A 27,248-nucleotide genomic window follows, 5' to 3' on the forward strand; every position below is an offset into this window, starting at 1 on the left:
CTTCTTTGGAGGAAAATACTAGATCATACAATTATTCCATACAGACCTTTTCAGACAAAAGAGGGGGGGGAGGCTAGAATTTGGGCTGGAGAGATGGCTTGGTGGTGAAGATGCTCGCTGCCAAGCCTACCTGATGGCCTGAATGTGATCACTCAAACCCACAGGATAGAGAGCACCAACTCTCAAAGAATTGTCATCTGACTACCGCATACTTGCCATAAATAAAATAAATGTGATTTTAAAAACAAAATACCTTGGTCTTAGTGTGTTACATCTCTGGGGGAAAGATATCCTGTCAGTCCAGAGCCAAGGAACACTATAACGTCACACTGCACAACAAACCTTAGACAAGATTTATTGAGAGAGAAAAACCCCAGGAAAATGGGCTGCCTCTGCTTGGGTGAGAAGTAGCAGAGACCTGAGCAGAAGACTGGGTTTATATAATTTCTAGTGGGGTGGGGGTGGGGGGAGCAAGAGCTTTCCTTCCAGAGTGGAGATTACCAGGGTAAAGAGTGGTGGGACTTCTAGTCCAGAGCTTGGGCATTTTAGTCTGTAGGGGGGTTGTGGGGGGCACTGGGTCCCTTTGTTAGAGCAGTTAAGGTGTTCTGTGGGTGGAACCTGGTGGTTGGAGGTCCTCAGGGGAGGGGCCTGGCTACATGTGTCTGAAGGAGCTTACACTTAGTGAGTTTCAGGACAGCCAGAGCTATCTAGAGACCCTGTCTCAAAAAAATAAAAATAGAGTCACAGCCGCCAACCAGTCTTTGGTGACAGTCTTCTTGCTGCCTGGGCCCACCGGCTCCCTCAGCCTCTCCTGCCTCCGCTGTCAGCGGGTCACGATGTCATTCAGGTCACCTGCGCACCTTCGCTGCTGGGAGCGCGACGCAGGCGCACTGAGTTTCCCCGGGAGATCCCTGAGCACGTGGGTTGTGCTGTCCGGTACGCGCACGGAGGGACTGGAACCTGAATTTTGCTGGTGTTCTTCGTGGGTCGCAGACTAGCTAAGGCCATGGCACCAGCGGGAATCCTGAACGGAAAAGTGGTCTCCGCGCAAATCAGGAATCTACTGAAGACCCAGTTTACTCAGATGCAGGAGCAGGTACCTGGCTTCACCCCTGGCCTGGCAATCCTGCAGGTTGGCGACAGAGATGATTCCAATCTTTATATAAATGTGAAGCTGAAGGCTGCTGAAGAGATTGGGATCAAAGCCACTCACATTAAATTACCAAGAACTTCCACAGAGTCGGAGGTGTTAAAATACATCATCTCCCTGAATGAGGATGCCACTGTGCACGGATTCATGGTGCAGCTGCCTTTAGACTCAGAGAATTCCATTAACACAGAGGTAGTCATCAATGCCATTGCCCCTGAGAAGGATGTGGACGGGTTGACGAGCATCAATGCCGGGAAGCTTGCCAGAGGTGATCTAAACGACTGCTTCATTCTGTGCACACCCAAAGGATGCTTGGAACTCATCAAAGAGACAGGAGTGCAGATTGCAGGAAGGCACACCGTGGTGGTGGTGGTCGGGCGAAGTAAAAGAGTTGGTGCACCCATGCACGACCTGCTTCTGTGGAACAATGCCACGGTGACCACCTGCCACTCCAAGACTGCCAATCTGGACAAGGAGGTAAATAAAGGAGACATTCTGGTGGTTGCAACAGGACAGCCTGAGATGGTGAAAGGGGAGTTGATCAAGCCTGGAGCTGTGGTCATAGACTGTGGGATCAATTGTGTTCCAGATGATACAAAACCAAGTGGAAGGAAAATTGTGGGTGATGTAGCATATGACGAGGCCAAGGAGAAGGCGAGCTTTATCACGCCTGTGCCCGATGGCGTGGGGCCCATGACCGTGGCAATACTGATGCAGAGCACAGTAGAGAGCGCACAATGCTTCCTGAAGAAATTTAAGCCAGGGAAGTGGACAGTTCAGTATAACAAACTGAACCTCAAGACGCCTGTCCCAAGTGACATTGCTATATCACGATCTTGCAAACCCAAGCTCATCTGTAACCTGGCCCGAGAAATTGGGCTACTCACTGAGGAGGTGGAATTGTATGGAGAAACAAAGGCCAAGGTCTTACTGTCAGCACTAGATCACCTGAAGCATCGGCCAGACGGGAAATATGTTGTGGTGACTGGAATTACTCCAACACCCCTGGGAGAAGGGAAGAGCACAACCACCATCGGGCTGGTGCAAGCCCTCGGCGCCCACCTGCATCAGAATGTTTTTGCGTGTGTGCAACAGCCTTCTCAGGGCCCCACCTTTGGGATAAAAGGTGGCGCTGCAGGAGGTGGCTATTCCCAGGTCATTCTTATGGAAGAGTTTAATCTCCACCACACTGGTGACATCCACGCCATCACTGCCGCTAATAACCTTGTGGCTGCTGCTATTGACACTCGGATATTTCATGAGCTGACCCAGACAGACAAGGCTCTCTTTAATCGTCTGGTACCCTCAGTAAATGGAGTAAGAAAGTTCTCTGACATCCAAATCCGCAGGTTACGGAGGCTAGGCATCGAGAAGACTGACCCCGCTGCGCTGACAGATGATGAGATAAACAGATTTGCAAGACTAGATATTGATCCAGAAACCATAACATGGCAGAGAGTGCTGGATACTAACGATAGATTCCTGAGGAAGATCACCATTGGACAGGCTCCAACCGAGAAAGGCCACACACGCACGGCCCAGTTTGATATCTCTGTGGCCAGTGAAATCATGGCAGTCCTGGCCCTCACTAGTTCTCTGGAAGACATGAGAGCAAGACTGGGCAAAATGGTGGTAGCGTCCAATAAGAAAGGGGAGCCTATCAGCTGTGAAGACCTGGGCGTGAGCGGGGCGCTGACGGTGCTCATGAAGGATGTGATCAAGCCCAATCTCATGCAGACCTTAGAGGGCACGCCGGTATTTGTCCACGCTGGGCCTTTCACCAACATTGCACATGGGAATTCCTCCATCATTGCAGACTGGATTGCACTCAAGCTGGTTGGCCCTGAGGGCTTTGTAGTGACAGAAGCAGGATTCGGAGCGGACATAGGAATGGAAAAGTTCTTCAACATCAAGTGCCGGTATTCTGGTCTCCAGCCTCACCTGGTGGTTTTTTTTTTTTTTTTTTTTTTTTTTTGTTCTTTTTTTCAGAGCTGGGGACTGAACCCAGGGCCTTGCGCTTCCTAAGTAAGCGCTCTACCACTGAGCTAAATCCCCAGCCCCTCACCTGGTGGTTCTTGTTGCCACTGTCAGGGCTCTTAAGATGCACGGGGGCCGCTGGACTGCCTCTTCCCAAGGCTTACACAGAAGAGGACCTGGACTTGGTGGAAAAGGGCTTCAGTAACTTGAGGAAACAGATAGAAAATGCTAAAATGTTTGGAGTGCCTGTCGTCGTGGCCATGAATGCATTCAAGACAGATACTGATGCTGAGCTGGACCTCATCGGCTGCCTCTCCAGAGAGCATGGGGCTTTCAATGCTGTCAAGTGCACCCACTGGGCAGAAGGGGGCCAGGGAGCCTTAGCCCTGGCTCGGGCTGTCCATAGAGCTTCACAGGCCCCCAGCAGCTTCCAGCTCCTCTATGACCTCAAGCTCTCAGTTGAAGATAAAATCAGGATTATTGCACAGAAGATCTACGGGGCCGATGACATCGAATTGCTCCCTGAAGCACAAAACAAAGCAGAAATCTACACAAAGCAGGGCTTTGGGAATCTACCCATCTGCATGGCCAAAACACAACCCAGAGCAAAAAGGGGTGCCTACTGGCTTCTTTCTGCCCATCCGAGACATCCGGGCCAGCGTTGGGGCTGGTTTCCTGTACCCTTTAGTAGGAACGATGAGCACAATGCCTGGACTCCCTACGCAACCCTGTTTTTATGATATCGATTTGGACCCTGAAACTGAACAAGTGAATGGATTGTTTTAAACAGATCTTCCATCTCCAAGAGTCTATTCTGTCTGGCCAGTGTCTGTTCAGGCCCACTGAGGAAGTGTGCAGAGAAGTCTTGAAAGTCTGTGCCTGCCCTGAAGAGCTTCAGAAATAGTGGAAGTTTTCCTAAAGCCTTTCATAGCTTTAATTCAGATCATGCATAAATTAACATAAATCATGCCTATTTACATAGTAAAAGTCCACAGAATAAATGAAATAATTTTGCTAAAAAAATAAAAATAAAAACTAAGAGTAAATGATAAAAAATCAATGCTCATAATAAAAGATATGCAGACACAAGGAAATCAGATTGAGCAGGGTGTAAAAGTTGGCTTGCAAATGCATAAGAAATTAGTATTCTCAAAGATTATAAAAGATAGATATATAGAGATAGATAGATAGATAGATAGATAGATAGATAGATAGATAGATAGATTGATTTGGCCCAGTGACTGCAAGCACTGGCTGCTCTTCAGAGGACTTAGGTTGGATTTCCACTCCCCCATGGCAGCTCACAAGCTTCTGTACTCTGGGTTCCAGGGGATCTGATGCCCTTTCTGACTTCTGAAGGCCCTGGGTGTGCATGTGGTGCACAGATACACATTCAAGCAAAACTTCTGTACACATAAAATAAGTGTGAGAGAGAGAGAGAGGAAGGTCAGCCTGGGCTACATAGGAAGTTTGAGGCCAGCCTGAGCTACATGAAAGCCTGTCTCCAACCATCACACACATACTCAAATAAGCCAGAACAATAAATGAGGTATGCAGACTCAACAGATGTCTATAGTATTCTAACTTATAGAGATAGTAAGATGGGCATAGCAGATGCTGAAGAGTGGTTACAGTTTCTGTTTGGGTGGTGGAAAAGTCTGGAAACCAGTAATGGTGACTAGCACACAATCGTCTGGCTTGCGGCTGGCTTGTGTAGTTCAAAATGTCAAGTTTTATGACATTTTACAAAATGAGAGAAAAGGAAGTGTCTGGCATGATGAGAGGGTACGACAGCCTCTTGAAGACTTTGCCCCAGCGTTTGCCAGTTCCACTGTCGTGAAGGTCCCCCAATTGCCAACAAAGCCTGCTGTATTTCTCACCGTGGTGGGAGTCTGGGGTATAAACAGGAGTTGACGCTTTTCATGGGCCCTTGTGATGTCCCAGAAAACCATTGACTTTCCTTCTCACGGCTGCAGATTTTAGAGCAGTCTTTCGATCTCAACACAATAGTCATTGTGATTAGACTATTTGCTGTGGAGGACAGTTGTAAATTACAATTAACAGACATTAAGCTGCTTCTACCACTAGAGGGCAGGAACACCTCCTCCTGACATCAAAAATCATAGACTAAGGGGCTGGAGGGATGGCTCAGAGGTTAAGAGCACAGACAGCGATTCCAGAGGTCCTGAGTTCAATTCCCAGCTACCACAGAATGGCTTACAACCATCTGTAATGGGATTCAATTCTGTCTTCTGGTGTGTCTGAAGAGAGCAACAGTGTACTCACATACACAAAGTAGATAAATCTAAAAGAAAATCACAGGCTGAGAAGAGAAAGATTGAGGAAGGGCAAAGATAAATATCTTTTTTTTTTTTGGTTCTTTTTTTCGGGGCTGGGGACCGAACCCAGGGCCTTGCACTTCCTAGGCAAGGGCTCTACCACTGAGCTAAATCCCCAACCCCGATAAATATCTTTTCAAAAAGCCTAAAACTTTGCCAGAATCAATGAAGCATATGAACGAAACATATCAACTTACAACTTTATACATTAATCAAATACAACATATCAGCTATGGCAAGCCAAAATTTCTCTTAACAAATCTGGAGGGAGAGGGGCTGGAGGAGAACCATTCCTAGTCCAAAGGCATTAGATCTAGAGTAATCAATTTCCAAAGCAGGAAGGCTTCTACTAGAGGCTATGACAGGCTTTCATAAATACAGATTAAAAAGGGAAGACTGAAAAAAAAAAAAAAAAAAAAAAAAAAAAAAAGGGAAGACTGGTGGGTGACGGAGACCCATTATTGAGTTATACCAGCCATACAATGAGGTCAAGTAAAAAGGTGTCTAGAAAGGACAATTTCTTAGGCAAGGTAGGGGCTAAACAATCGTGTTCTATGACTAAACAGAAACGACCACTACCACAGGCAGCAATACTTGTCCACCCACCAGCCAAAGCGTCAAGATCAACTTAGAACAATGGGACAAAGGGCAGAGAAAAAACTCGAACCGTAAGCACACGGTTAGACTGGGAACACGTGTATTTGTGTTAGTGTAATTGTGTATTGTGTAATGGCACTTTAATCAGCAACAGACTTCGGAATTGACTGGTCCCATAGGCTTATGGAAAGATGAAAACCCTATCATCTTTGTGACATTGTAGCTGTCGTAGCACCAGAATAGACACATTACTCCTGTGTGATGATGCCGACATGAAAAATAAGTGACCACACTGCTAATCGTACCAAAGCACAGCGTGGGCAGTTATGCATGCAACATGGTGCTTCACAGTGAGAAGACTGTGTCGCTGCTTTACGGACGTGCTGTACTCTGAATCAGTATATATGTATATAAGCCTAAAGCAGCGTGTCAAGCTATACTGGCAGCAGCTTCATATATCTCATGGGTTGCACTGAGGGTTGCCTTGACTGGCCCAAAACCTTAACATTTCTGCAACACTTCCATGGTGTTTACTTGGCAATGAAACTGCCTCACATCTTCACCAGGTATACCTCTGTCACTGAATAGGAACTTTCTCCCCGTTACCCCATCTCTTTCCTATGTTTCTCCCCATTCCCTTGATGTCTAGCAGATGCTCTCATAGCCATTAATATCTCATTGTGTGAACTATAGTAAAGGAAGGGGAAGGGATAGGACTGTTATTCTATTTGGGGAAATGTTAGCATGCTTTTGATTGCATGTAGGTATATATACGTCGAAGTATATAGTTGGTGGTTTGCAACATGTCATTTTGGCAAGCGGAGTCATGTCTTCCAGGATTCCTATATGTTTTCTGTTAGAGTAGACAAGACAAAATAACAAAATATGAACTCCCCACGGTCCCCAGCACTAGGGAATTAAACATGCTTGTGGCTTCATGCCTCATGCATGCTGGACAAGCACTCTGCAAAAAATGAACTTAGATGGGTTGGGGATTTAGCTCAGTGGTAGAGCGCTTGCCTGGCAAGCACAAGGCCCTGGGTTCAGGTCTCAGCTCTGAAAAAAAAACAAAATGAACTTAGAAAAGGAGGTTAGGTGTAAAGTTGGGGAGAGGAAGGACAACGTGGAAACCCTGAGAATCAACCTAAACCTGTATCAGTCTGTCAACATAGCCAACCTAAGGTGTAGGTGCCATGTAGGAAAGCCTTGCAGCCTTTATCAGGAATATAAATACAAACCTGGTCTAGAACCTGGAGTCTCTGAGGGAGGATCTGGAATGAAGTACATCGGTGCTAGCCTGGGCATTGTACCACATCAGCCAGGTGGACCAGCAGACAAATGACCATGTGTGTGGGAAAGGCCTTGGATTCGGTCCAACTCCATGAATAATTAATGAGTATATGAATAAGAGGGAGAAGCTGTAACTGTTTTGGAAACAGATTTCAGATTTCTTAGAGGGCGGAGCTTTCCAGTTTTCCAGTCTGACGGTGATTGGGTTTCCAAGTTTGAGGGGAGTTCAGGGATTGATGAATTTTTCTGTTCAGGGATTTGTGGGTTCTCATGCTCAGGAACTGATTTCTGTGACGAGCTCAGGGATTACTGAGATTTCCTCTTCAGGAAAGGGTAGGACTTTTTTTTTTCCTTGTAGGGCAGTGCCTGGCCACTCTCTTATCTCTGGCTGGGAATGACTGTAGTAGCCCTTAAAAGATAACCTGTTAGGGACATCTGGGGGGCTCGGTCTGGCTGCTTTGAGCTCATCAGATGAGACCTGCTGCTTTCCCACCTTGAGGGTTTACAAGTATACAAAGTTTACAGGTAGAGTACACCACCGGGAATCCTTTCCTTGTTTCTTCAGTTGGCCTAAATAGCCAACAATGGGACCGTTCAAGTGTGTCAGTATCTTAATTTTGTCTCGAGGCAGCACTTTAAAAGTTGTTTTTCAAAGACTAAGCTAATGCCTAGAATTTATTTTGGTGTGCATTTAACTTTCAGACAAATTTAAAGACATCAAACACTCAAATGTGAACCAGTTCAAAGATTTTTTTTTTTATTTAAAAAAACTCAGATACAAATCCTAAGTCCCTACTTTAATACCTAAGTGGAAAATGAGGTTGTGAAGAGCAGCTGTTACACCCCAAAAGCCTTTGGATAACTTCAGCTATTCACCGTTCTCAGTCAAATGGTTAATTAAATGAAAAGGCTTGACATTTTAGTTCCAGAAACTAAACTGCTTTTCTAGATAAAATAGATGTGCCTTTTGAAAATTTCCTATAAATAATGGGCCACCAGCTGAAAAACTGGGTTCAAGTCTTGTCAAGAGCTGCATTCAACTAAAAGCTGATTTTTCTCTTTTCACATTTATCTAATCACAATTGTTCTTTGAATGCATGTTATTCACACATCAGAACATTCAAAGACAAAAGACATCGTGTATTTAGGAAGATTGGACACTTAAGCTCATCATTTTAATAAAAAGCAATTAACTTTCCTTCAGAACTAAGTATACATTACTCAGCATTTCAAGATTATTTCTGAAGGCCACGGACATACGAAGAAATGCAGTCTTTTTTTTTTTTTTTTTTTTTTTTTTTGGGAGCTGGGGACCGAACCCAGGGCCTTGCGCCTGCTAGGCAAGCACTCTACCACTGAGCTAAATCCCCAACACAGAAATGCAGTCTTGATCTTATGAAATACTCGAACGCATTCCACATCTAAGATGCAAATAGACACGATCATATTTTAATGACCTCAATAGCTATTTTAAATCCTCAAGAAATGATTGGGTGAATTTAGTATTATCAAAAAAATTTGCATGTCAAGCAGTCTTCCTTATACTACGGAGACTGATAACAGCCACATGTTTAAGGACTTAAGGATGATTCCAAGTTCTTTCGGCAACAAAGAAAGGTTTTTTTTGGTTTCTTTTACAAAGATAACCGCCAGTCCTGAGTTCCTTTCTTTGTCCCACAGTAACGATGGTGGGGTGGAGGGGGACAGTGTGATTGTCCCGAAGTCCAAAGGGCACAGAGGACCTAGTGGACATAGCAGGACTAGCGGGGTTGCCTGCCCCGCCCGATATAACTCTAAGCGCCACCGAACCGCATCCCTGGCCTCCCAGCCATCAGATTATTGCTGCCTCCGCAGCCATACAGCGTGCCGCAGTGTGCGTATTAAAAGCCCGCCCCTGGAGGTGATTGACGGCAGTTTCCTCCAATGGCCAATGCGCTCAGCCCCAGCCGACTGGGGAGGACCGCGGTTCGCGGAGGAATCTCACTTGCCCTTTAGTCCCGGGCAAGGTGTTGCGGCCGGCGCCATTTTCTGAGCCGCCTGTTTCGGGTGCCGCCATGTTGGTGAGGAGAAATCACCGTTACGGCCACTGTCCAAATCCCCGCGTCGCTGCACGCCGCCCGCCGGCTCCCACGCCTCAGCCTCCGGCGGCGAATACAGACTAGAGCGGCTGCGCCGGCAGCGCGGGGCCGTTGCCCAGTCTTTGCAGTTAGAGCCCCATCTCTCTGGCGTGGTTGTTAATAGACTGGAAAGTCTGTGTCTGTGTCGCTCACTAGTAACCGTGAGTTTTTACCACTTCGTCACCTGTCGGCGGCGGCCGGGAACAGGTGCCCGCAGGCGGCGCAGCGGTCCTCCCCGCGTCCCGCCGCCGGCCTCCAGACCTGCCCTCCAGCCCCGCCCCGTTCTTGACCAAACATGACAGACTCTGAACATGCAGGGCACGACAGGTCGGGAACCCTTCTTGTCTGTCTTTCTGTCGGATGAGAGGAGGGGTCGGGGCGGCGGGAGCGGGCCGGGGCCGGGCGCCTCCTGCATGACTTAGACGTCTCTGTGTGGCTCCATCGGTTCCATGACGCGCACCTTCGTCCACCGCAGCTGGCTGCCAGCCGGCCGCGGGGGAGGCCGACCCGGCCGCGCCCGCCTCCCGGAGCCGGGGTCGCCGCTCGCCGCCCCGCCCCCGCCGGGCACGTGCGAGCCCCCCGCCCCCGGCCCGGCTCTGTCGTCGGCGCCGCGCGGGCGGCTGCGGCGTCTGTTCGCCAGGCCAGTGACCGGCGACGGCAGCCCCGTTGGCACCGTCCTCGAAGGCTCAGTAGTAGGCCTTGTGGATGTTTGCCTCCTACCCGAGTCCACCTCTGAAAATAAACATGTTTAGCTTTTAGGGGGTTGAAAAAAGCCTCTTTCCCTCCCATCCCCCACTCCCAGGCTATGTGTCTGCCGCAGGAAACCCCAGGAAAGTGAAATGACAGTTTTCAAATTAAATACGTTAACACGAGTAGACTGCAGATTTTTTAGCTTTACCTGAGTTCCTAGGTGCTAAAAATATCATTTGACCATTTAGCTGAGATTAAGATTTCCTTTTTAATTTTGTTGTGCTCCTAGAGGCACGTTCTTGGCACCATTCAGTGATTTGGTGCCATTTACAGAATATACTCTTAAGTTTTTAACTTCAAATTTACATTGATAACCAAGTTTTTAAAGGGGTCAGAGCAGGACTTTTATTAAAACTCCTGATGCAAAATCGATTTCTACTTAGAATATTAACTTGAAAATCGACATCCTCACACTGCTTTGTCAGTAGTCTCAAGAGATACATTGTGCTCTAATGTGGCCCATAAGACTTAAGAATTCCTGAGTAATTTGATATGCTTTTGATAAAGCATTGCACACACCTTCCATCCCTAAATACAGAAGCAAAACAAAAAACAACAAAAATCACTGAAATTTGAAATTCCAAAATATATGTCGACCTTGAAAGGGATTAAAAAAAAAATCCTAACAACTTCAATAATGTGATAATAATTCTCTAGAAAGACATCAATTAAGCATGTACCAAGGTTCAGATAGTAAAGTGTACTCATATAAGTGCAACTTGTACTTGACATATTTTTAAGAAGGATTTTTTAAAAAATAATACCTTTGTGGTTTCAGTGCTGTCAAATGGGCTAAGGATTCTTGTGATAGGCCGGCACTCTGACCCTCGGCTACACTCAGCCCAATGTTACCCTTGTGTGCTAGGCAAGTACTCTAACACTTAGCTGCACTCATGACCCAAGGTTACCCTTGTAAAACAGTTTTAACTAATGTTGAGAAGTCTATTGATAAGCCAGTGATTTGTTAGTGGACTTAAAATTCATTAATGTGGAAGGAAATCTCTCATTTGTTAGTGGATAGTATAACTTAAATATGTAGAATTATGTATTTTACATAATAAAAACATGTCACCAAGTTTAGAAATCAAAATAATGCTTCTAAAGACCAATAATAACATGTTTTTCTATTAGAAATTGAGATTTGGTCTCATTAGCCTTTGCTGGCCTAGGCTGTCTTAGAACTCAAAAAGATCTGCCTGTCTCCACCTACAGAGTGTTGGACTAAAGGTGTGCAGTGCGGCAGTACATACCTGTAATCCAACAGGAAGGCAGCGCGTTCATGTCAGCCTGCCTTACACAACAAAACCATGTGTTTTTAAAAAGTAGAATTTGAAGTTTTAAAACACTGACTTGAAGTTAAAATGATGCTTTAGTTTGAAGGATATAGATTAAGAGTTAGTAGGAAGAAAAATGATAAGTAGCAAGAGTTTTGTTTTGAATTAGAGCCCATGTAGTTATGAACTGTGAGTTATGTTTCTCAGTCTGTTCTAGTCAGACCTGTTTTGACACAAAATGAAGAACAACCTGTATAGAAATCTCTAGGTAGGTTTGTGACTACCTGTATTTTTATAGATTTCTAGTTGATTTAAAAAAAAAACTTGGGAGAAAATAACGGATTCCTCAAGTATTCTCTGCTTCTATATTATAACTTTTATAAGGTAATACAAGTTTATATGAATTATGTGAAGAGTGTATAATTTTTGCATAGTCTAGGTATTTTCACGAAGATTATTTTCAGTTACTTTTGAAAACTAAAATACACATTCAGGAAAATAGTGAAATCTCATATTTATAACTGCTTTGACTTTATACAAATTAAAATAGAATTTACAGAAAGGAGAAATTCTAAATGTAAATGAAATTCATAAAATGTATAACTGCTTTAAATTATTTTTTGTACATGTTTTATATGGTGAGTGATTTATGTAAATTTGTTTACTATTTTCTGAAAAAATATATTTTTGAAAATATCTATTTGGGATCAGGTGTTGTTGGTGCACACCTATAATTTCAGCACTCTGGACACTGACAAAAGGAACACTGGCATGAATATGAGACCAACCTAGCTACAGAGTGAGACCCTGTCTCAAAACAGCAAACAGTCCCCCTAAACAAACAAATAAAACTATCCCGTTGGTGTGCTTTCCTTTAATATTTTCATGCCTGGGACGAGAAGTATACTTTATAAGGTATCAATAATATAATGATACCTATAAACTTGTAGACATGAAGAATGTTAGAGTTCTTGTGCATAAGTCTGCAGCCTAGTTTCTAAATATAAAGTGGAAAGAATTGAGAAAGTTAAAGGTTTAATCCCCTTTCAGTTCTCTTTCATTCACTTCTTTCAGGCCCAACCTCACTCATCTAACTTTATCCTTCAGCTGGATATTAACCCAGTTAAACCAGGCTCGTTATGATGCTTGACATCAAACCTATGGCCTCTTGCATGCTAGACCAGAGTTCTACCTTTGAGCTATACTCCCAATCCTGCAAGCAATTGCTGAAGGCTAAATACTAGTTCCTATCTCAGACTAGTAATTATCAGAGTTTCCTAAAATATGTTAATGGTAAAAAGTTACCCAGGGCCTGCACTGGAGGAAAAGATTTTAACACGAACCTAGTATAGTATTTTAGGACTCCTAAAGTAAGTTATTTATTTATTACTTGATAGGACATATGGATATTTTCCTTAGGTTGGAGGTTTTTTGGTTTTTTTTTTTTTTTTGGGGTTTTTTTTTTTTTTTTTTGGTTCTTTTTTTTCGGAGCTGGGGACCGAACCCAGGGCCTTGCGCTTCCTAGGCAAGCGCTCTACCACTGAGCTAAATCCCCAACCCCTATCCTTTGTTCTTTATGAACAATTTCACCATTTATTCCCCTTACTTTTTGGTTGTTTTCCTTTAAAGCAATAACAGATCTCCAGCTAGTCAGAAGGGCAGTTGTTTAAAAAGTTTTCATAGTCTCCTAGTGGGTTGAAAATTTGACCAAGAGACTGTACCAGAGTTTGACCAAGTACCGTCAGAGGTGTATGTGTAGAAAGCACAGGGAAGGGAAGTGACACAGTAGGTTCAGACATGGTGAAGGTCTTGATGTATAGACACTGGGAACTATTTTGAAAAATGAGGAAAAGTCTTGAATAAACTTAGGGCCAAACCCATCCCTACTGGGATATGAAGATCACAACAGAGTTTTTAAGCAGGACAGCAGTGATCAGCTGCATATTGTTGGTATGCTGACTGGAGGCTAGAAAAAAGCAAGCTATAGGAAAGTGAGAAGGCTTTTCAGTTGTTTTTGGTAAGCATTAAGAATATAATATTTAATAATTACTGGTCTACATATGGAGTATGCAGCAATAAAACATTACTAATATTTTCTTGAGAGAGAAATAACATAAAAAAGTTTAATATTAGATAAGCATTTGAGAGTGAGGTGAGTGCTGTAGGATGTTTCTATTTTAAGTAGGGTTATAAGTAACCACTTACTAAAAAAGTAGTATTTGTCAAAATTATGAAATAGGAGAGGAGTTCAGACCCAGGATATTTGTGAAAAGGCTTTCCAGGTGGAATGGTAGGTAAGAAAGCCAGGACTCAGGATGAACTTGGGAGGATTAAGGGAAGAACAAGGACATGGAAGCCGTCTGTCCAGAGGGGTTAGTAAGCAAGGGAGGCAGCAAGAGAAGTGCATCCTTTGGTGCTGTCTAGAGCCCTCAAGACATTGTGAGAACTGTGAATTTTCCTCTTCAGTGATTTGGGAAGCACTGTGGTACTTGAACAGAGGAAGACTAGGATCATGCTATGGAAAAAGAGGAAAAAGCAACTCCTACAGCAATAGGTTACATAGCTGTGTTAGGACATGGTAGAACTAAGTAACATTGTCTGGTGGTTGAAAATGGAGCATAAGAAAGAATGAGTGCAGAGCTAGGATAGACAGCTAGTAATTGTCCAGTAAAGACTTGATCATGGGCAATGCTACAGACACAAAGCAAGAGTCAGTTATTTCTTAGTTAATTCTTGGTAGAATTAAAGGTGTCTGAGATGGATGTTAGTTGAAATTATTGAGATTAACTGAGATATAAGTGTTGTAGACCATGAAAAAAAGATTTTTAAAAACCAAGTGAGGGAAAAAAAAACCATTCAAAGATGTGAAGATGAAGATCATGAAGATCACAGCCCTAAAGGAAAGAAAGAGGTTCAAAAAGTCCTTTGATATACATTATTCTAAGTTAAAACCTTTTAGTACTGAATTAAAAGGTAAACTGGTGGCCTTTAGCCTGAAAGTTTGCATTTTTGTTTGATTAGATGATTTCCACCCCCTGTATTGGAGAGTAAACCTTTTACATGCAAGGTATTCACTCTACCACAGAGTTAATTCCCCGACTTGTTTTGAAATAGCCTTCTTTGAAAACATTTAAGATTGTTTTCTACTCTCTGTAGTCCTTTATCACTATTGCATGTACAGACTCACTACCCAAGATGTCCTCCGTTCATGTGGGTCACCTGCTTAGCATCTTTAGTTGTAACTGGAGTTTGTATTTTCTTGCTTTCTTTCTTTCTTTTTTTCTTTTCTTTCTTTCTTTTTTTTTTTTTTTTTGAGACAGGGCTTCACTATGTAGCTCTGGCTGGCCTGGAACTCACCGTGTAGACCAGTTTGGCCTCAAATTCATAGAGTTCAGCCTGCCTCTGCTTCCCTAGTGTTGTAATTAAAGGCATGGGCTGACAACTGGAGCCTGTAACCCTATGCCATGTATTAAACCAAGGTTTCCTCCTGTCTCATAGGAATGGTTGACCGTGAATTCACCAGATCAAACCTCCAGGTCAGGACTGTTAGCATATTACTTTGTGAATTTTTTCCAGAGTCACTTTTCAGAGTGACCCTGCATTATCAGTTGTTCGGGGTCAGAAGCTGACTCACTTCAGAGCTCTTTAGATTCAGAAATGCCAAACATTGTTAATAGCATTAATCATTAACTGTATGAAAACTAGTGTCTTAACTGCTTTATATAAATTATTCAATCTCACAACAGCCCAAGACAAAGGTCTAATTATAGTCTCTCTTTTTAGAGATAAGAAAGCAAATATGAAGGGTTTTGTTGTTGTTTGGTTTGGTTTTGTTTTTTAAAGATGGTGTTTCTTTGTGTAGCCCTGGCTGGCAAATATGAAAATTTAAAGTTCCCCAAAGCACTAAGCAAATCAGCAGGAACCTCAGTAATCTGAGGACAGAGCCTACACTTTTATCCACATTATCAGGAGAATGTATGTACATGAGAATACCAATTTATTCCTGTGAAGACTAGATGTTTGCATCAGAGAGTGCATTCTCCATAGAGAATGCTATACAGGAAACAATATAAATTTACCCAATGAGTAAGAATAGGATATTAGGGCAGGAGGATTAGTTGTATATGACTGGTAGTTTGATGGTTTTAGTCTAGAGAAATGATATTCACATCTCCATAATGTGTCTCTCACGTACACACTTGCATAAAGGATGTCTTTCCTCCTAGACATGTGACACTGCCCACATTTGTCATTGGGTTTCTTTTTCATTGCTGCCATTGTTGACAGTCCTTATTTCTCCATTCCCTCTTTCTCCTAAGAGCAATTCTTTGCAATGCATGATAATATCTAAAATTTAGTTCTCATTTTTAACTTGATCCAACTTAATCAGTTATGGCTTAATATTTTGGCTTTATGGTTGGTTTCCTTCCTTCCTCTTTCCTTCCTCTTTCCTTCCTCCTCCTTCCTTCCTCCCTCCCTCCCTCCCTTCCTTCCTTCCTTCCTTCCTTCCTTCCTTCCTTTTTTCTTTCTGGATATTCTTATTCTAAACACACACACATACACACACAGGTACATTGGGAGGATGGTTGGGCTCTGGGAAATGTTACTTTACTGGTGTGAATACATATCAGATTATCATAATTATGTGACTTTAACAAAAATAGTATTTACTCTTGGCAGAATAGGCTTCTACTAAAACTGACTTTATGGTTTCTTTTTAGTGTTCTGGCTTAACATTAATACTAGAGATACTGATACTGTTTTAATATTTAAACTTTCATTAATCATATGTATATTTTGAGTGAAAAATAAATGGCTAAAGCAAGTCCCATGTAGCATTTAAAGAGTATTAAGAAGATTATCATTAGAAATATGCCATAAAACCAAAGCACAGCTTTTTTCCCTATAAAGTTGACACAAAACAACCTAGATTTGAATTCTAATGATTTTTGAAGTTTTTCATGAATCATAGTTTATAATTCATATTTCACTTCACTTCAGAGTTTAGGAGCAGAGTCTGTATGGCTGACTGAGAAACGTGATCTGTCCATGGCATTCAGTTTCACTACCTTTTCCATTGCTTTAAAATTATTGATTGCTCTGGTATCATAGAGAAATTATTGAATTATAGATAATTCTGTTATAATTATTTATAAATTCATCTTTAACCATACCTTTATCTAATTATTAACATATTAAAACTTCCAGTTAATCAGACTAATTACTTTCATAAACATTTTAAAGAAAGTCAGATCAATTAAGTACAGCCAGCAAAGCTGCAGTTTTACCTATAGAAAATAGAAATTCTGCTATTGTATGAAAGTTTCGGCTTCTTAAAATTCACCAAAAAATTTTAATTCCCCTTATGCTTAAGTTTTTAATCTCTACCGGCATTTGGAAATGTCTTGGAACACTTGCACTTCTGTGTGGGACTGAGTTCTAGGTTGTGACTCGATTGCTATGTCCTTAAAATATATAATTATATCTTAAATTTTTATTTTGTATAAGCAAGTCAAGCACAAATGAATACTCCATTGTTATAAGAAACACCTTTGTGGTTTGGTTGTACATATATTTCACCAAGTGCCTCTTCATTTTTTTCTGAATGACACAGTGTGAAAAACAATAGTCAGCCAAAGCAGGGACTAAAGCTGTTATCGTTACTGTGGTATAAACACCGCCAGCACTTGTGGAAAAGTAGGACCAGTTCCGCTTCCTCATTACAAGTTGTAGTGGTCTTGTTTAAAAGTAAGCCATTATTTTTGTAAAGGAAGGATTTTTTTCAGCACTGCTCATTGCTAAATTAGCCTGCTGGTGATTTTTAATGCATACACTAGGGTCATTTTTACTTGAGGTAGTAGGACAGCAGATAGCTGGAAGAACTTGTTTTTTTTTTGTTTTGTTTTGTTTTGTTGTTGTTGTTGTTGTTTTTGTCTTGTTGTTTGTTTGTTTGTTTTTGTGACAGGTTCTCTGTGTAACCCTGGCTGTCTTAAAACTCACTCTGTAGACCAGGCTGACCTAGAACTCAGAGATCTGCCTGCCTCTGCCTTCTGAATGCTGGGATTAAAGGCTTGTGCCACCACTGCCCATCTAGATCCTGTTTCTTATAACCTGGTCTTGTATATGTATATTCTCACACGTACAAAACAAAAACAGTTGTGTTAAACAAAACTTTAGAAGTTTTACTTAATGAAATTTTGAAGTGGCAAAGTCATTATCTAGTAGTTAATTTCTTTTATACAGAATAGCTTTCATAAACATTATTTGTAATGTTTTCCACATTCATTAATGTACATTTACATTTTATCTAATTGCTAAAATCTCAATAGATAAGAAAGATTTTCACTCCAACTTGTACCAAAACACCTTAATTTGGAATATTCAGATATTAACAGCAAATCTAAATGCCATGCATGTTTACATTTACCTTACTATATTGATTAATTAACATGACATTCAAATGATCAGGCAGTTTCTGATCATATGATTTGCAGGAATATCAGAAATTCCTTGACCAAAGCAGAATTAGGAAAAGGTACATTTTAATTGAAAACTTAGGCCAAAGTTTAAAGTAGAACATTTTCTTAAACAAACAGAAAAGGCTTCCTATCATAGCTTCAAATCCTATTAGTACCTCAAATTTACAGTTAATTCTAGCATCAGGTGGTGGATTGAGGTCTTGAATACTTATAGAACTAATGGCTTTTGGGTGTGTTACTAGATGACAGGTTGTCCACTCTGGTTCATTGTTAGAACCATCCACAGATTTCTGGAGAATTGCTGAGTGAAAATGCAGGGAAAATTATTTGATAGAAAATTTCTGTGGATTTCTACCTTTTTCAGTTTGTACTAGAGAGTCTAAATGAACAGAGTAAAATGAAGAATTAAAATAAATCTAGTGTAATTGAATATCTAGCTAAATAAAAAAAGTACTAAAAAATATACAAAACTATTAAATCTCAAAGAAGTTAGCAATTTAATTCACAGTTTTGATTTATTCACACACTACCCTGGTTTTGGTTATTACAAAAATAGTTAAGGATGGTTGGCAGTGGCTCACACCTTAATCCCAGTGCTCAGGAGGTAGAAGCAGGCAGATCTCTCTGGAGGCTAGTCTTGTCTACATAGAGAGTTTTAGGACAACCAAGGCTACACAGAAACCCTGTCTCAGAAAACCAAAACCAACCAAACAAAACCCCTAACATTTGGGGGATATAACTTGAAAAATAAAAATAAATTTTCCTAGGATAAAGGCACAGCAGCATTTCCCTCTACGTCCCTCATTTTGTTAGAGATTTAAGTTCAAGTATATATTTAAAGGCTTTCGAGGTGGTGGCACAAAACTAATGTCAGAACCCAGCTGACACAAGAGGATTGCTGTGTATTCTATTCAGATATGTATATTTCAGAGAAATCACAACAAATGAGAATAAAAAAAGACAACTCCATAGAGTCCTATAATTTAGTCCTTTATCATCAGCCCAAATATTTTGCCTTGGAGGCTCCCATTTCCTGACAGACACTGAAATGACTTGAGGATTGTGTATAACATGTGGCCCAGTGATACTAAGCTGGCTTCAGTTCTGTAGTGTGTTGCATGCTTTACACAGATGTTTTGATTATGTTTGTCTTCAGAGAGCCCTTCCTATGGCCCTCTCTCTGACTGTGTCACCTAGACTGTCCTGATAGATGGCTTTATCCTGTGAAGAGCACATTTTCATACTTGTTTTACCTCTGTAATGTATTTGGGTAATTTTATTTATCATGTGATTTTTTTTTAAAACTGCCTGTCTCACCCATCACCAGATTAAAAACTTCATGAGGAAGGCTGAGTAAAGTGATTGCCATGTAAGTATGAGGACCATAGTTGGGATTCCCAGCATCCAAGAAAATGCCCAGTGGGGCCAGCCACCTGCATGTAATAGCTGTGCTTAAGGGGCAGAGACAAAATCCTTAGACTAAACTGACGAATCAAGATTAACTCAATCTGGCAAGCTCTGGATTCAGGTCATACTTTGCCTCAGTATTTAAGGAAGTAAATCATGGAAGAAAACTCACCCACTCACATGTGCATGCACTCTATACACACACACACACACACACACACACACAGAGAGAGAGAGAGAGAGAGAGAGAGAGAGAGAGAGAGAGAGAGAGAACAAATCTTTAAAAATATTCTGAAAACAAAGCTGTTCAACATAATTTTAAAAAGATTTTAGCTAGACGTTGTGGTACACTACTTTGATCCCAGTAGTCCGGAGGCAGAGGCAGGCGGATCTCTGAGAGTTCGAGGTCAGTTTGATCTACAAATCAAACAAGGTCCAGGATGGCTAGGGTGGTTGGTTACACAGAAAAACTCATCTTAAAAAAAAAAAATTGGGGCTGGGGATTTAGCTCAGTGGTAGAGCGCTTACCTAGGAAGCGCAAGGCCCTGGGTTCGGTCCCCAACTCCGAAAAAAAGAACCAAAAAAAAAAAAAATTAAGGTAGGGGTTTGGTTTTACTACCTTAATGAAGCCATTCTTGGATTAACTCTAGTTCTGGCAGGCATTGAATTTGAAAACTCCTACCTCAGCCTCCCAAGTAACTGGGACTACAAGGCCCATTAACCATGGCCCTTAGCCTAGGTATAAAGTAAGCTTGTTTAGCCTCATCTTAAACTGTAATTTATTTGCACATTTTATAGTTTGTTTAATAAGACTTTATAAATGGCAATAATACAAATGTCACTAGAGCTGTAATAAAAGATAAGAAGGATGCTAGGTATCAAAGTCCAAATTGGGTCACTTAGGGATTACAAAATTGTCACTTTCTTTGGTTTATTTTGAAAAACCACAAAATTGGCTTAACAAGGAAATCTGAGATGTACACATACGAACTTGGTTTGAATAGTTTCAACCTCTTTGATCTTCGCTCAGGTAGATACAGAACAGGAAGTTACATACCCACTGTTTTATGACATAGACCTTTGTAGGAATTCTGACTTAAAAGCCTTGCTTTACCCTGACTGGGTAATAACAGCACTTTTTTTCCTGTTTCGTTAAGATTTATTTATTTTATGCATGTGAGCACACAGTAGCTGTCTTCAGACACACCAGAGGAGGGCATTGGATTTTATTACAAATGGTTGTGAGTCACCATGTGGTTGCTAGGAATTGAACTCAGAATCTCTGGAAGAGAAGTCAGTCATTGCTCTCAACCACTGAGCCATCTCTCCAGCCCCACCCTTTTGTTTTCCTGTAACTTTTTGAGTGTTAGTTATTTTCATATCTTTCTGTGTGTTTTTTTTTTTTTGTCAGCATGCATGTGCACCATATGTGTGCAGTGCTCTCAGAGTTCAAAAGAAGGTGCCAGATCCCCTTGGAACTTGAATTACAGATTGTTAGCTGCTATGTGGGTACTAGGAATCAGACCCCATTAGTGCTCTTTTGGTTATGTTGTTGTTGTTGTTTTGTTTTGTTTGTTTTTGTTTTTCCGGAGCTGAGGACCAAACCCAGGGCCTTGCGCTTGCTAGGCAAGTGCTCTACCACTGAGCTAAATCCTCAACCCCCCATCAGTGCTCTTAACTGATGAGTCACCTCCTCTTTAAAACAAATTTTTGTATCACAAAATAACAGCTTGCAGTAACATAATATGACTCTGGAGAGCAGGTATTGGCAAAGCATAAGCAAAAATAACTGAGTGGGGCTTGGAGAGATGGCACTCACAGGAGTCCTTGCTGCTCTTGCAGAAGACCAGAGTTTGGGTCCCAGCTGGGGCTGACACCCTATTCTGATCTCCACAGGCATGACCCCAGGTGTATATTCACACAGATACACATACATAAAGACAATAAAAATGAATAAATATTAAAATAACTAGAACTATCATATGGAGACACTGAAAGTTTTTTAAATGGAGGACCAAAGGAAGATTTCTCCCTATTGAGTACAAGTCAGGCATCAGCATTCGTTTTATGTCTGCTTTTGATAGGCATATTGTCTGCTTTTAGTTTGTGTACTGGCTGGTTTTGTGTGTAAACTTGACACAAGCTGGAGTTATCACAGAGAAAGGAGCCACAGTTGAGAAAATGTCTCCATGAGACCCAGCTGTAAGGCATTTTCTTAACTACTGATCAAGGGGGGAGGGACCTTTGTAGATGATGCCATTCCTGGGCTGGTAGCCTTGGGTTCTATAAGAGCAAGCTGAGCAAGCCAGGGGAAGAAGTCAGTAACATCCCTCCATGGCCCCTGCATCAGCTCCTGCTTCCTGCCCTGTGTGAATTCCAGTCCTGACTTCCTTTGGTGATGAACAGCAGTGTGAAAGTGTAAGCTGAATAAACCCTTTCCTCCCCAACTTGCTTCTTGGTCGTGATGTTTGTGCAGAAATAGAAACCCTGACTAAGACAGTTTGACTATTGATTGGTGTGTGAACATACCATTGCTGTGTGGCTTGACAACAGTAACTTCTCTGTATTGGTAATTTACACAGCAAAATGCCTAGCTGCATTGCAGACAAGAGCAGTAGGGCTCCATGGTTTTCCTGTAAGTATTAGATCAATTATTTCAGATTGGTTTGTTGTGTATCTAGGGCTGCACAGTTTTAGTCAGTAAGGTTTTAGTTAATAAAGCTTTTCACGTTATGTGATCCATCCAAAAAGATAAATGTCCTTTTAGATACTCCCAGAAACACCTCTGAATTGAGAAGAAAATATTTAAAATGGTCTAATTGTTGAATTGTTACATAGTGTTTATATTTAACAGTTACTGTTCAAGCTAGGTATTGAGTAAATATGTTACTGACTGAGCAAGTAAAAGTAACACACAAAAGAAATTCTTAGTTATTTGTGGTATAGAAATACTTTTTACATAAAGTTAAGAGAAGTTTTCAAAAGTTGTCATGAGACCATAGAGAATGTTAGGATCATTAAATATATCATTATATAGACTATGTATTTGTACTGTTTTATTCATAAAAATTTTTATTCGGACTGATTTAGGCTTTAACAGATTATGAGATTGGCTTGAGGAATAAATTAAACTAAGTTTTTTTAAAAAAAAAAAAAGGTAAAAATTGCCACTGGGGACTATAGAAATACTCAGGGGTTAAGAGCATCTTACTGTTCTTCCAGAGGACATGGACTCAACTAGTACCCATATAACAGCTCACAACTGTCTGTAACTCCAGTTTACAGGATCAAACACCTTATTCTGCTCTCTAAGGGCACCAGACCCTACTTGTGCAATACATACATGCAGGTAAAACACATATACATACAATTAAATCTCAGATGTTTTTTTAAAAAATTTAAAATCTTAAATAAAAATTAAAAATCTTCATAGATGTAGTTTGAAAAGTAAGAAAGGTAGTTCCTGCCAACTAAAGGCTTTGAAAAGGTAAAAGAATATATTAGAGGATGAGGATGAACACTTTGAAGGCTTTAGGTGTTCATTAGCTCGCTCTGTTAATTTGTAAAGAGAGAGAATTCAATACTTAAGACGCATGTGGTGGAGAGAAGGAATGGACCAACTCCTGAAAAATGCCTTCTAACCTCTTTATGCTACCACACACACATATACAAAGTTGTTTTTGTTTCTATTGTTTTTGTTTGTTTTTATTGATTTAAGAAAATGAGAGCTGGAGAGATGGCTGAGTAGTAAAGAGTATATACTGCTCTTGTGGAGGACCTGTGTCTGGCCTGACATCCTCTTCTGGACCCTCAGCACTTGCACTTACAATATGCATTTACCCCCACACAGACATACATAATTAAACAAAGCTAGGCATGGTGGCACACATTTTTAATCCTAGCACTCAAGAGACAGAGGCAGGCAGATCTCCGTGAGTTCTATGCCAGTCAGAATTACATAGTGAAGCTCTCTTTCAAATAAATAAAAAGTTGAACTATCTAGGATATAAATTTCCAAGATCCAAATCTAAGATAATACAACAAGAACTCTGGCCAGGTAGCATAGCCTCAGGATGACCCATCAGTGGTTTTGTTTGAGTGGAGATAACTGGTTTAGGTAGGTAACACAGGGAGTTAACCTATGGCTTGATCAAGAGTTTGTCTGCATTGACCCAAACAAGTTATGTGTCAAGCATGCTGACAGATTGAGTCAGTAGAACCAACTTATTACATGGAGAGCAGTTTAGCATCATCTGTTCAGCTCCTTGTCCCCAGGATAACACTGAAACTAAAAGGGCCAATAGTAAACAGAATGGGTGAGGACATTTTGTAGGTGAGGAACTGTTTGCATACTATGCTAAGCAACTTTTCTTAAACCTGAAGCTATCCTCTGAGGATCAGGGAAGATAGATGAGAAACTGCCTCATAGGAACTTCCAGCAAAATCTGAAGATGAATGAGAAGGAGCTTTCTGGCGTCTTCTCCTACTGCCTATCTTTCCATATTTAAGGGGATCACAGGCCTTGCTGTTGAGGTTCAGGCTGCGTGTGGTTCACCCTTTCTTCTGTAGTCTGTGCAGTCATGGAAGATCAAAGACCCCAGCACAGAGTAGTGTCCTACCATGCCATTCTGGATAGGGAGAAATGACAGCATGAGCTAATACAGACCATGAAAGGAAAATACTGGTTAAGTAGAAGTTTCAAATATTGAGAAGATTCACATTGATTGGGGAGGATCCAGGCTCTGTCTCTGCTCCTGCCCTGTAAAGAAACTCTGAACAGTCACTTGGTACATTTAAAAAAAGTCTGTTTTGTGGCAGTTAGTGAATGGGTACATTTATGAGTAATGTTGATAATGTCCATTAGGAGTGCTTATGCTAGTCTTTTATTGAGGATTTTGTGTTTCTTTTAGAAGATTCAATTTCTGATCTGTAGCTCGTAACCTTTAAATCAGTGATTGGCAGCCTATGGGCCGCTACCACTTTGGTGTCATATATCAGATATTTATATTACAATTCGTAGCAGTAGCAAAATTACAGTTATGAAGTAGCAAGAAAAATAGTCTTGTGGTCGGCAGGTCACCACAACAGGAGGAACTGTATTAAAGGCTTGCAGAATTGGGAAGGTTGAGAAACACTGCTTTAAACAGTCATTAAACAGACAGAAGTGGAGTTAAGGGCAAATGATTCAGGTTACTTCATCTTAGTAGTAAAAAATCAGAATGGGGGAAGGCAGAATTATTGAGGCGCAATTGTCAAGTTATTGGAGTGCATTGCCATGTCCAGTTCCTGAGCAGTTAGCTTCAGAATGAGGACAGGGGGCATCTGAGTCTGTAATTTACACAATAGCTGATTACAGTTTTCTCCCCTTCCTTCCAATTTAGATATTTAAAAATCCCCCTTGATGGGAGTCTGACCCAGAACTTGGCACATTCTTGGAAAGTTCTCTATCATAGTTATGTCCCAGACCTAAGACATTTAAATATAATGAAAAATATTTTAATTTGAATACATTCTTAGGTAAAGTAGAATTTTCTCCCTTTGCTCTTTGCCCTTCCTCTCTACAGCTCCTTTCAGGTTCTCTCCTTCCAACCCCTTATCATGCCCACTCTCAAGTTGTTAGATTCTTTTTCTTTGATTATTATTGTCACACAAACATATACGTGTATGCACAAATGTTTACATAGCCATTTCTAGAAGAGACTGTTTCATACCCAGACATCTGGTTCTTACCCAGTCTTTCCATTCCTTTTCCATCTAGTCTTGAAGAATATCTGCTGGGTCATAAGTGCAGGAGCTGTTGGGGCAGGGCTCTCTGATCCATTGATCTCTGCTATGTACAGATGCAGTTTTCTATGGTGGCCTTCATCATCTGAAAGAGATGTTTCTTTGATGAGGAGTGGTAACTACACTAACCCAGGAAAGGTGTCTGGTGAACCAGAACCAAATACTTTAGCCTTTAAAAGAAAGTTTTGTTGAGATACATACAGTTCAACTTCTTTAAGTGCATATACTGATTTTAAAGGTATTCAGGGCTACATAACCAGCACCACTATGTAATCATAACATTTTCACCATTCCACAGGAATTACCAATTCCTACTGGTAATTTCTTTTTATTTTCCCCTCTGATCTACCTGACAACCCCTAATTTTTTTCTGTCTTTGTGGATTTGTCTAAGAGATAAACTCTTAAAGACTGTACAGTCATTTATCAAGCTTTTATACATGAAATGCCATTTTGCTGGAAATAACTTTATAATGCTAATTCTTTTATATCAGTAAGAAGTCACCTATGTATTTATTAATTTTTAAAAATATTTTTTATTCTCTAGAGTATAATGGAATTACATTATTTCTCCCTCCCCTTTCCTGCCTGAACCCCTCCCATCATGCTCCCTTTTCTCCGTCAAATCCTCATTAATTGTTGCTAGTGCTTGTATGTATGTACATGTACATTCCTAAATGCAGCCTGCTCGGCCTGTTTAATGCTATTCATGTGTGTGTTTTCAGGGCTGACCATTTGGTATTGGATAACCAATTAATTGGTGTGCTCTTCTCTGAGGAAAAATTTCTCCTGCTCTCAGAATTCCTTAGTTATTTGTAGTTCTTTGGGATTTTCTCCATCAACTTTGGCATGCCTGTTGTTATTCCTGTTCAGCTCATCTTTAGGCAATCATGTTGGTGAGAATTTATGGAGGAGACAGTCTCACAGAAACCCCCTGATTCTCTGGCTCGTACAGTCTTTCCTCCCCCTGTGGAGCAATGTCTGCTGAGTTGTTTGAAGGTATATTCACTGAACTGGGCTCCACACCTCTTTACTTTAATTGGTTGTGGTTTTATAGAATGGCCTCTGTCTGTTGCAAAGAGAACTTTCCTTATGAGTGATGAGGACTACAGTTATCTTTGAATGTATGGACAAATATTTACATGTATTTAGGGATTTTGCTGGTTTAATAAAGTACTGGTCCTTCTCTAAGATCCATGACTTCACTAGTACTGAATAATTGGCTAGGTTTCCAGTATTAGGCATAGTTTCCCCCTTGTTAAGCAGGTCATAAGTCCCAATTAGACAGTTGTTGGTTACCACTAAGGTATGCACACCACTACTGTCCCTTAGGGTTATTGTGTTAAGTTCAAGATTTAAAAGTTGAATTTAGTAAACAAATCATCTCATATACAAGGGCTCACATGGTTCAAGAGAGAGTGTCAAACACTCCTAATTCTCTTTTCAGCTAGTGGTTTTCTCAAGGCCATCGAAACAGGGCAGTGCCTGATTGGGTACTAGGCGCTCAGTCAGGAAAAAATGCTATTTCTAGGGTGGGGAAGAATTAGAATCCCATGAAGTCTCCTGTTTTCATTATGCTGCACATCTGTCATATGTGTCCAGTGGTGACTTCTGAAGTACTTGGAAGCAGGTCATAGGAGCGAATGATTTCCCCCTTCCTCTCATGTGTATAACCAAACAGAAATGTGCAAATTTTTGTCTGTTCTAATGTGAAAGCTGAAAGAAATCATGAATAGGCTAAAGGAGCAAAGAAAAAACTTGTAGTGACTTCAGTAGCTCATTTTTTTCAGGTACAGGATTTATGTAAATAGCTGTAGTCAAGATGCCAAATATGAATTACTGGATTCCATGTATACAAATTTTAATGCTTTAAATAGCATTAAATTGGGAAAGATAGTGAAAAGGGATACCAACCCATGGAGTTGGGAGAATATTTTAAAATAAAGTACACACTGTCAAGTACATAATGTCGTAAATTTGTGTATATAATATATATAATATACATATGTTGTATATACACGAGCATATGTATATAATAAACGAACACAATATGCATATACATATACTATTTACACTTACATGTAG

The 27,248-nt window shown here is 41.0% G+C and overlaps 2 protein-coding genes across 8 annotated transcripts in view; both read left to right on the forward strand.

Moving 5' to 3' along the window:
• Nucleotides 1–905: 905 nt before the first annotated feature.
• Nucleotides 906–4,162, forward strand: Mthfd1-ps1 (methylenetetrahydrofolate dehydrogenase, cyclohydrolase and formyltetrahydrofolate synthetase 1, pseudogene 1). The gene is given in 4 exon segments (XM_063284988.1): nt 906–3,085; nt 3,210–3,262; nt 3,264–3,719; nt 3,721–4,162. Coding segments are annotated over 4 exon segments (2,781 nt in total). The 5' UTR covers nt 906–1,006; the 3' UTR covers nt 3,914–4,162.
• Nucleotides 4,163–8,090: 3,928 nt separating this feature from the next.
• The window catches only part of Zc3h6 (zinc finger CCCH type containing 6), a 61,445-nt gene continuing 42,287 nt past the window's right edge, over nt 8,091–27,248 (forward strand). For 5 of the 7 annotated variants that reach the window (XM_063283758.1, XM_063283756.1, XM_063283759.1 and 2 more), the window contains exon 1: nt 8,092–9,797. In XM_063283758.1, coding sequence (XP_063139828.1) covers nt 9,766–9,797 — 32 coding nt within the window. In that variant the 5' untranslated portion in view covers nt 8,092–9,765. Of the gene's footprint in view, nt 26,163–27,248 lie in introns of all 7 variants that reach the window. The other 2 variants (XM_008762235.4, NM_001107772.1) reach the window with 2 other exon arrangements.

This window comes from Rattus norvegicus, chromosome 3, assembly GCF_036323735.1.
Source record: "Rattus norvegicus strain BN/NHsdMcwi chromosome 3, GRCr8, whole genome shotgun sequence".
Classification (NCBI taxonomy): domain Eukaryota; kingdom Metazoa; phylum Chordata; class Mammalia; order Rodentia; family Muridae; genus Rattus; species Rattus norvegicus.